A 10,815-nucleotide genomic window follows, 5' to 3' on the forward strand; every position below is an offset into this window, starting at 1 on the left:
ATCAATCAATAAACAATTGTTTTGCATTCTTCGGTTTTACACGTACCACTTTCAGAGTCTCCTTATGCACAAGAAAAGTTGCCCATGAAAAAGTGATCTGGAAAGACAGGGCTGCAACTAAAGTGCCTTTTTTTTTTTTTCTTTTTTTTTTTTGGGGGGGGGGGCGTTCTATAGGGTTTTTGGGGGGTTGTAAAAATACAACATGGTATGCACACACACACAGACCAACATTAGAACTTGTTTACAAAAACGCTCACATCATTTAAATCACCTGTATCCAGAAATAATTCTTCAGTGCTTACATTCAAGTAAGTAGAACTACCTATATTCTCCTGATCCCTCTGTAGTTTAGGAAGTAACGAGTGTGAAACCAGATTATACAGGTTGATACCACCTCTGAAAAACTGTAAATGAGGGCAAGTCTCTATTAAGTAGTTATGCCCATTTCTTACTTCCATAGGAGTATTCAGTTGTTGGCACCTTATAAGGAGAGATTCATACAGGCAAGAAATAATGGGCAACTACCTTGTCTAGGGTACTGACTTAAAAGTAATTCTAACATAATCCCTTTATCCTTCTTTTCGGCTATGACCAGTTTTGTAGTTTCAAAGCTCAGCTTTTATTCCTTTCAGTTTTAGTTCCCATGAGATTTTTGAAAACAAATGACTTCCTAAAATTACAAAGCTGCACTGAGAGTAAACTGGAGGTTACATACACATTATCCTCATGCCTGTAACATCCAATGACCCCTCCGTTCATTTTAGCAGTTCTTTTGACTTCATAACTTCGCAATTAACTATACCATATGCACCCAAATAGTACAATAGTTTAGATCACCATTATCGCATACCGTGATATCTCAGCAACATACAGTTTGGAAAAAGGATATCTCAAATGTGAAGCATTAAAAATATTTTAGGTTTGGGGAGGGGGATGTTGGGTGTTTGGGGTGGGGTGTGTTCGGTTGGTTTTTGTTGCTGGGTTTGTTTCGATGTTGGTTTGTTTTTGTTTCTTTTTTTTTAACAAAGTGAATTCTTCAGGACAAAAGCTTTATACAGTTTCTACCTGATTGTATATTCTAGACACCATCTAGTCTTTGCAGAACCATAAAATTGTAAAAAAAAAAAAAAAAAAAAAAAAAAGACAAATATGATAATCAGCTCTCGATAATATGCTGTATATCTTGCAACAAAGCAAGAAATAAGGCAGGGTCTTTTCATCGGCTGTTTAGTGGAGGAATCACTAAGACAAACTCACAATCACCCAGAAGGCTTCATACAACTACAACTTAGGGCATTGTGAAAGTGAAACACCCTCTGGTTTCTTTATATTGTGCACATAACATCCCTGGTGACCTGAGCTCTGCAACAAGAGTTTATTCTTACAGCTTAGGTCAAGGAGATGCCCACTCTGTATTCACACAAGCAGGTTCTTTTTTTACTGTTCACTTTATCTATAGTGACTCTTACTGTTAATACCCATGGGTTATCTGTGGAAACAAAAAATAAAAGTGAAACCAATTTCTCAACAATGTAACTCTGGAAATTCACTAAATATATAATGATGTAAGTGAAGTCTAAACCTCAAGAGTGAGAGGTCTAGTACAAAATGCAGTCTCAAAGGGCCAACACCTATTAACAGCATCATCTTATTGAACAATGAATATTCAGAAAGGTTCTGTGTCTGCAAAGTAGATTAAAACTCAAGCTTTCTTATAGCTACACCTATATAGTTATTTCCAGCAACATTTGCTATACTAGCAAGGGAGGTATCAGTAACCTGGATGCCAGGATCCCACTAACATTCGGACCTCAACTCAAATGTCTTTAATTCAAGACAGCAAATATTAACAGGACATCCTTTGTAACCCATTAAAGTAAGCTTTCCTAAAGTACTAATAACTTGCTCTGAAAGCCACAAATGTCATTCACATCTCTGCTCTTACAGTTAGCTTCAATTCCAAACTGCACTGCTATTTAACGGCTTCTTAAACTGCGTCTCCCATAATAAAACAGTAGTGCATGCACCTTTGTTTGACTGCAGTGTTGGCAAATAGCGTGTCATTTCTGTGCCTACCTGTCAGCATGTTGGCGCAGCCTGTGAACATACAGCAGAGAAGCACCCACGTTGCTGAAAAGCTGTTTCTACTGTGTCCACCTGGAGTCAAAAAGCCTTTGAATTCAACAGGATACTCTCCTCCAGCTTCACTGGGATTGCATCAAACCACATCATTTCACACTCTTGAAAAGACAGACTTTTTCTTTACCATCTACAATTCACCGGTTCTCTAAATCTTTGACCAACACTTCAATTAATCTGCCTTTTATTCACATTTAAAAAAAATAAAAATCTTTATGACTTCATTGGTTCACAACCCTTATCCTTGACATTTACACAAGCCTCCCAGTATACGAGTGCTTCTTGAAATTCATCAACATTTGCAAATAGATGATATCTATTGTGTCGTGATTTTTTTTCTGCTCGAGACATACATCAGTTGCAAGGGCACAGGTAAGAACTGGATGGAGATAGCACTTCATGCTTCTAATAAGATTTGAAGAAATCACTAGATGATTTTCAGGTTATTTTTTCTACAGATACACTCATGCTTTAACTTTGCTGTGGCTTCCCCTCAATTCCTTGATAGAAGGGAAATAAAAACCGTTGCTGCCTGCAGCAAGCGCTGCTCCCCTTTCTCTCAGCACAACTTCCTACAATACAGGTCATCTACAAAGATCAGATCTTTTCTAAAATTTAGCAGATAAAAACATAGCTGTAATTATAGTCACTTTCTCTGACTAGAGATCACTGTGCTCCAGAATCCTAACACTGAGCAGTCTAAAACTTGGGAAGTGTTACAAATCAAATCCTGGTTTTGCAGATCAGAAAAATGTGAATCTATGTGCTGTGACTTTCCTTTTCCTGGGTTTTTTGGTTGTTTTGGGTGGGGTTTTTTGGTTTCGGGAGGGGGGTGTGTGTTTGTTTGGTTGTTGGTTTTGGTTGTTTTGGGTTTGTTTTTTTTTTTTTGTTTTGTTTTTTTAAGTTTAGCATATTGTCTAACATAAGCATTTTTATTCTTTGAGCAAGCCCTGGCTCAACCTGCTTTTGAACTCAACAGTAGCTTTTTAGCCTTGGGTCAGGCCCATAACTTTTCATTAACTGAAAGTTAACTGCAAAAATTATTGTTTCTGAAAATGTCAATTATATTCTAAGGTATAAATAACCCACTTAAGGGCTCACTTGCTGATTCTAGTCTCTGTCTTTTTAAGAAAAAAAAAAAAAAAAAAGAAAATTCTAATGTTTCCTGAAACTTCCTTACAGCAGCCAAAGTATGAATACAAGCTTGAAAGCCAATGCAATGAAGACTACAAAAAATCTCAAATTATTTTGATTCCTTGACTACCTATTTTTAACTTACCAGGATGTCCTTACTGTTTTTTACCATATCAGCTAATCAGTAAATAGGATTGTTTTTATTTTTTTTTTTTTAAATCAAGGCAAGAGTAATGGCTTTAAGCAACCTGGTCTAGTGGAAGGTGTCCCTGCCCGTGGCAGTGGGGTTGGAACTGGATGATCTTCAAGGTCCCTACCAACTCTAACCATTCTGTAATTCTAACAGGTGATAGAAATATATGCAGCCAGTAAAGATCATTCTGAGGTTTTTGCTGATATTTCCACTTACAAAGTGAATTTCTGTCCTTCCAGACCATCTTCATTAAGACAACAAATTTTGGTGCTTGCCGCAGGAAAAAATGAGAATCACAGTCCATCTACTGTTTTGTTTAAATGCATATGTCTACGACAGTATCATATGCCCTCTAATTACAGCATGGATATTGTCTGTGAGATATTTTGGTAAAAGGCTGCTATAACCTCACACTCAGTTACATTAACCTTTACAGTAGGCAATTTCAGCACTGTAGACCAGCAGCTCTCACAACACTTAGGATGTTAAGCATGTGTCACGAGATACAGTTCTGCTTCAGAACAGCCAGAAAAGCAACCACCTGCACACTCCTAGCAAGTGCTACAAACTTTAAGATAATGAGAATTTTGTCTTTTCAGCAGACATGCCCAAAGTGAAACTGCTGAGGCTTTTGGTGTAAAAAAAAAAAAAAAAAAAAACCACACCACAGGAAAAACAGTCAAAGCTTGTATCCATCTGCAATACAATGGGAACACAGTACCTGCAGCTTTTAAATAACCTGTAAGTATACTGTATACAGACATAGATAAACTAATTACTGTCAGAAAGCAGAGCCAAAGATAATCTGCATAAATTAGAAAACGTTATCTTTAGAATCCATTTCCTGCTAGATCATTAGAAAGCCAATAGCACATCACTCACCTATCCTAGAATATAAATGGTCCATATTCAGCACTAAAGCAATTGTCTATGTACTTTCCTTGTGTTAGGAACTTCAGTGCAACTGCTAGGGCTCACTATTTGGCTTCTGAGGCATCTGCAAGGGACTGCCTGACAAGCTCTCCAGTGTATTTCAGGATGACTGACAGGACACAGTGGCTGCTGGAGGGGTGGCAGGGGGATGGGCATCCTTAAAGCTATATACTAGAGCACATATATGTCAAAAAAATTTAAAGTTAAAAGGCTTTTGAACAATTAGATTACATGAAACATGTTACTACTGATAGTTCTGGTGCTTATTCTCATAAATTTCAGCACAGCTATTGTTTTCCCATACATTCTGATTGTATGCCAATTTCTGTCTCCAGGCAATGACTCAGTCTCAGACTTTTGAGCTGGACAGCAGAGGGATTCATAAGGCTCTTGTCCAGTAACTTGGCACCAAAATTGTTTTCTTCCCCCCCCCATTGTATGTTACTCTGTGCTGACATACAATATATTATCCTATCAATTTCATAAAATCCACAGGCCTATTGCCTGGGAAGACTAGAAAAAAAATATTAAAACAAAATCATCTGGATTGGTATTTTTAAACAAGATATACACATGGACAGGAGACCTGAGAACTTCCAACACGTGAAACGTTGCTGACAACATGTAACAGAACATGTTTTATTATTTGTTCTTCATTTTCATATTTACTATACAGCTTCATCAATCAGTGCCAACACCACTCTGGGAATAAAATCTCTTAGTCCTTTTGCTACACAGTCAGTACAGCAAGTGCAAATCGGGTTTTATAAAAGCAACAAAAACAGGCTGTGTTTTTCTTCAATCCTCTAGCTGATACACGAAGTAAGTATTCAGAATGCTAAAACCTACTAGTTCTGTTCGCAATACAACAGCACGGACTTTTCTTGCTTGAGGACCAGTCGTACTTTGTGGGTCAGATCATGCCCTGGAACGCAGCAGTATCTCTGACACCGGGGAAGGATCTGGCCCTTTTAACACCAGGGAAAACCTATAATGCACCTGCCCAATTATTTAAGTTTCCATAAAAAGCTGTCAGGTTACACTCTAACCACCTCAGATTTTATCACTTCTTATCACTAGTAACAGGAAACATGTCTGCCAATACAAAGACACCGCAAAGGAAAGTAGAGGTGGAGAATTGAAGGAAGCAAGATTCAGATCTGTTAATAACATTTATTCACTGAAGGCTGCTTTAAAGTTTGCATTTAGGTGTAGATTTGGAGTGAAGTAACTGGAAGATAACTTTTAACGCTGAGAGCAAAAAAGAACAAATGGGTTTTTTCACATTCCCTTTCACTTCCATCTGTGTCTGCTTTCTCCCTAGAGCGTTTTTTTAATCCATTGGCCAACTTAACCACATCTGAAAAGCAGCTGAAATTCTCAAGGACACAAGATTTCCACCAAGTTCTTCAACACAGTTCTTGGCATAAATGGAATCCTACATCATCCCTTATAATGAATCTATCAAGGAAAAGAACATAGCGTAAGCCTAGTTCTTACAGGATATCAGAAAATCCACATGGCAAGGAACAGGTTATGACTGACCTAACAGCAGGAAAAGCTTTAATTAAAGTTTACGGAAAAAAACATTTGAGATGGGGAAAGCATTACACCTGAATGAACTTGTCTCCTGCAGACTTTCTGACGTCTAGCGAGATAGCAAATGAAGATTTTTCCCAGGGTCATAACATTCAGAACACGATCTTTTTTCTTTGTTAAACAGTCATGCCTACTTTTTCTACAGTGCATTCCATCACAGCACTTTTTCAAGCAGAGGTCATCTTCCAATATAACATAAGGAAATAGAATCCCAGAGGAAAAATTATTTACTCAAGATCACACAGAATGCCAGTGGCAGGACAGGGATGGAGTACTGGGGTACAACCATCTAGTCACTAGAGCACCTTTCTGACACTTTTTTTAACTGAAGTCAGTAAACAGGCTAAGAAGAGTAAAACGTTTCCAAATACAATTTACACTATAAATCTAAAGAATATAAACTCACCTTCCACGCTTATGTCAAAGTTACCGAGACACCAGTATTTCGTATTATTAGTAAGGTCAGCTAATACATTCCTATCCCTTAAACATACTATCAAAATTACTGCCTTGGTTCAACGTACACGCTTCCAGCCAGTGGTGACACACTGACAAGTTCTAGGAGATGTTCCAGCAGAGGTGTGAATCCTACAGCCTGACCAGCTACAGAACCTACAGCGTTGCACTAGCATGCCAGACTCTGCTTTTCAACAAACAGCTACCCAAAAATGTGTGCTTTGGTCCTGAGCCTACTACAGCCACAGCAAGGAAAATCTTCTCCACTGAAGTGTAACCATGGAAACTTTTGAACCTGACAATGCTCTCACTATATTTGCAGTAAACTAAATAATTCCACTGATATCAATGAAATTGTAGTGGGTATACACCATTATGGGTGTCAGCAGAATCAAAACAATCCTGCTCGGTTTAGAAATGCTTTACCAATTTTATCTTCATAGCACTTCTTTCAGGTACGTTTTTGCAGTTACTGGAGTTTTTGGTCTTGGAACTGCCGTTGTAATACTTAAGACACTGAAAAAGCATTTACTTCAAAAAAGACAAAAAAAGAAGGTGCCGTGATATCAGATGGCAGCGTTTCATTCACAAAGAAAAGGTTTTCACTAATCTCTTTCAACCCATTTCAAACTCTTAAAGAAAAAAAAGAAATCCTTCCACCTAAGTCCCTGTGCTATTTTCACTGCATGCGCTTTGAGCACGGAACAAGGACCCCTCTCTAAATGGCATACAGTTCCTACATGGATGGCTATCCTGTGCTGGTAACGATAGGTTAAGAAGGTCTGGCTCCAAGCCCTCCCTTTTGTTATCACTTTTAAAGTGTTCCTATCTCTATTCAGAACCAGAGACTGTTTAAATAAAGTTCAAGTTGACCTTCCACTAAAAATAGGATATTGTTCAACTAATTAAAAAAATAGACAACAAAAAAAAAAATCCATGATGCGCTACTGAGAGATTTTTTTTTTTTATTTCTGTTAAATGCAATCGCCTCATTTTCCCTTTTTTTTTTTGCTTCACATTATCTATTGCAACATCATACTATACCGTTTTGCTTAACAAATATCTCTCTTACTCAGTTGCAGTGAGGTAAAAAACCCCATGGTTTTGCCCTGTCTTTGTAGAGCTGCTACTCTTGCCAACCAATTTGTTTCGTACCCATGCATTACCCCAGGATACCTCACTATCATGTACCATTTTCTGTAACTATTTTCAAATTGATATAAAGGTTTGCATTATTTGCTTTGTTCAATGATCCAAATAGTATAACTCCTCCCTGTTGTCTACAGACACGCACAAAACAACTGCAAAATTAAGGGCAGCATATGAGATTTATTTTCATGCGTATCTCAAAATTAATATATACTTAAGAAGTATCAAAGAGAACTGGTTCTCAGAATCTGCATCATTTTGGATGTTGGCAAGCAGCTAGTTAGCTAGCAGCTACAAAAGCATGATCTAAAAAAGAGGGAACAGAAAAACAATATTTAAACAAAACCATAATCCAACCACACCATGCCTGTATACATGGCCAGATCTCTGACATGCAGATTAATTCTTCCAGTGGGGTTCCAGGTGCTGCACAGCACCCTATTTCCTCTATCAACTCAGACAACCAGTTTCAAATCAAAACGTGGCTCAGAAGAAAAACCCTACTGTCGTGGTTAATTGATATATCATTTCTGGTGAAACAGCTTCAGAAGTAAAGACTAAAGCCATTTCTGCCCATTTTGACCTCCACTCTCAGTCCAACTCAAAAGGATTTGGCTGAAGAGCAACCATTAAAAAAAAAAAAAAAAAAAAAACAACACACACACACACCCCACCACACACAAAAGCAACCAAACTTTGTTCCAATGTAGATTAGTTTCCTAACATGGACCAACTGATTAGGAATAGGAGAAAGCAGCAACAATTTATTATGCATTTTTTCTAAATGCCTGTCACCAGGCCTAATTCTCTGCTGTTTGATGTCTTTTGGGTTTCACTAGCTCTGAACACAGCTCGTCTTAATAAGAGGAATCCAAATGGATTTTACATCACGGAAAACTGTCCTAGTGTACATAAAGTTTTTGAAATATGCCAACTATTATACCGAACGTAACAGCCCTCCATTACCCCTCACTTATAAACAAATGCCTTTTATATTTTAAAATCAAAAATAATTGTATAAAATTGTGCAGTAATTCGGTATTTTCAACACTGAGGTGATAAATGTATGTTTACATAAACCTTCCTTGCATTACATGCAAAAGTAGCAGGAGGTAAGTTAAACTTTTTAAAATAACAGCACCCATGCAACATTTTATCCTTCCTTTTCCAATATTCCCCTGTTTTTTCATATTTGGAAAACATGCAAACACATTGCACAGCTTTGGCTACTGGTTTCAAGTAAGATCATGATGTTCAATATTCAGAACATTTAAAAAAATCATGTTTAAAAGTTCTTTTTCGAGAAAGCTGGTTAAGAAAACCAGCTTTTTAACTCAAACTTTTGAGGCAATTGTTTGATTAAGCAACTAGAGTTCGAGTCACAGCTTCATATTCTTTCACTAAATGGAAAATTCCCTTCATTCCTCTTCAATCTTACCTTTTGTATCAAGAATCTAACAAGAGATCCCAGAAACAGCTCTGTGAAGAACTTCTTTGATGCAGCTTGACTCCAGAGGCACTGACAGTGAGACTGCAAATGGTTGTCTGTCATTCCTAGTCTATGAGAAACAAAATAGGAGGGGAAAAGAGTCAAAATGGGGAGGGCAGTACCCATTTGGGACCTCCTCCTAAGCTGTGAGTTCCTGACTTCACTGACAACTTGCTACTGAAAATACCACTTAAAGAAACCCCAAGCTCATTCCTAGTCTTGCAGACATAGGGTGGCACTGAGCTTTTAGACCCTAAATCAGACACCATTGGAGTCAATGGCAAAGCCCCTCAGAAATCAATGAAGTTTAGGTTGAACATGAGTGGGAAATGAGAAGAAGAAAAGCAAAAGCCACTGTTGTAAAACCCAGATCAAATATAGTTGCAACGTATATACCATAACAGTTCACACAAACCATGCTGTACATGACAACCTTCTTCATTCACCTTCACAAAATACTCAAAACATACTTCCCAATAGAAAATCCCACATTTGTAAGATTTTCCACCAAAGTAGCCATTTAAGAAATGGACACGAGTGAAGCTTTGCTATTTTACTATTATAGCAAATTTGAGTACCCTGACGTGTAGTAGGCAATAGTGCTCATGGAAAAAAACTCTGAAAAGGCCTAAGTAGATCAATATTTGTATCTCTTCTGCTAAAGACTCTATTCTGCTGCTCAAGATCTTAATGGTCTTAAACCATTCAGTGTGAAAATTTCTATGAGGTCCACACCTCAGGCTTAATTTTCTTTTTGGAAAATTTCAACCACAGCAGTTTGGCTATTTTTAGCTGATTTAGAGGTAAAAAGGGCACCAGCAGCCTGAAGGTTGAAGTAATCTGACACCAGCTAACAGCATTGGAGAGGCTCAACTAGGAAAAAAAAAAAACAACCAACCAAAAAAAAAAAAAACCAAAAAAACCCAACCAACAAAAAAGAGCACTGACGAATGAGAACATACTGTGACTACTCACAGGTGAGGAAAAAAAAAAAAAAAACAAGACTTGGACAGATATAAGAGGCAATACTGAAATAGTGTGTGTGGGGGAATCTATCACATTTGGGTGCTGTTGTGCAGCGGCCAACCAATTTCAGTAGCGTCTTCTGCACTTAAAGCTGCATAGAAGGAAAAGGTTTGAAAGTCAGTCAAAAGATGTATAGAGAACATCTTACATAAGATTTTGTTCCCCTGCAAAAGCATCAAATATTATTCATAGAAACTAAGCAGACTTTTCTAGATTATATAATAATTTGTTATGTGGAAAGGTACCTGGTATTGCCATGCTAAACTTACAATTTTATTATCATTCATTCCTCAGAATTTTTTCAAGGTTCCACCTTGAAAAATAATCCTTTCTTTGCTCACCTTCAACTCATGAATTTAGAAGGCATTAACAACAATAGCCAGAGAAGAAAACGGCCGAACTAAGAAAGACTTAGTTTTCTGAGCACTGTATTAAAATCCAAGTCTAAATCTTACTAAGTGCAGTTAGTATTTCTCAGCATTTCTTAGCTCTCGTATTTGCTTCAAGAACGTTATTTGAAAGTTAAGAACAAACAAAAATGCAATTCACTTAACTGCAAGATTCAATATAGAGAAGTGGAGTTATATAGATGATCCCTATTATATTTTTTTAATCATTAGATCATTGCAACTACATCAGTGCTTCATTTGTGAAATAAATTGCTACAGTGGTGAACAGAGATCCTCCTTAATTTAAA

At 37.3% G+C, this 10,815-nt stretch overlaps 1 protein-coding gene across 1 annotated transcript in view; it reads right to left on the minus strand.

The window, feature by feature from the left end:
* Positions 1–4,373, minus strand: part of CTNNA3 (catenin alpha 3) — a gene marked incomplete at both ends in the record, with an annotated part of 521,829 nt that extends 517,456 nt beyond the window's left edge. Inside the window, one exon of the mRNA XM_082486059.1 lies at positions 4,349–4,373. Within this exon, the coding sequence (XP_082342185.1) occupies positions 4,349–4,373 (25 nt within the window). The remainder of the gene's footprint in view (positions 1–4,348) is intronic.
* Positions 4,374–10,815: the final 6,442 nt, after the last annotated feature.

This window comes from Vanellus vanellus, assembly GCF_965231255.1.
Source record: "Vanellus vanellus genome assembly, chromosome: 7".
Classification (NCBI taxonomy): Eukaryota; Metazoa; Chordata; class Aves; order Charadriiformes; family Charadriidae; genus Vanellus; species Vanellus vanellus.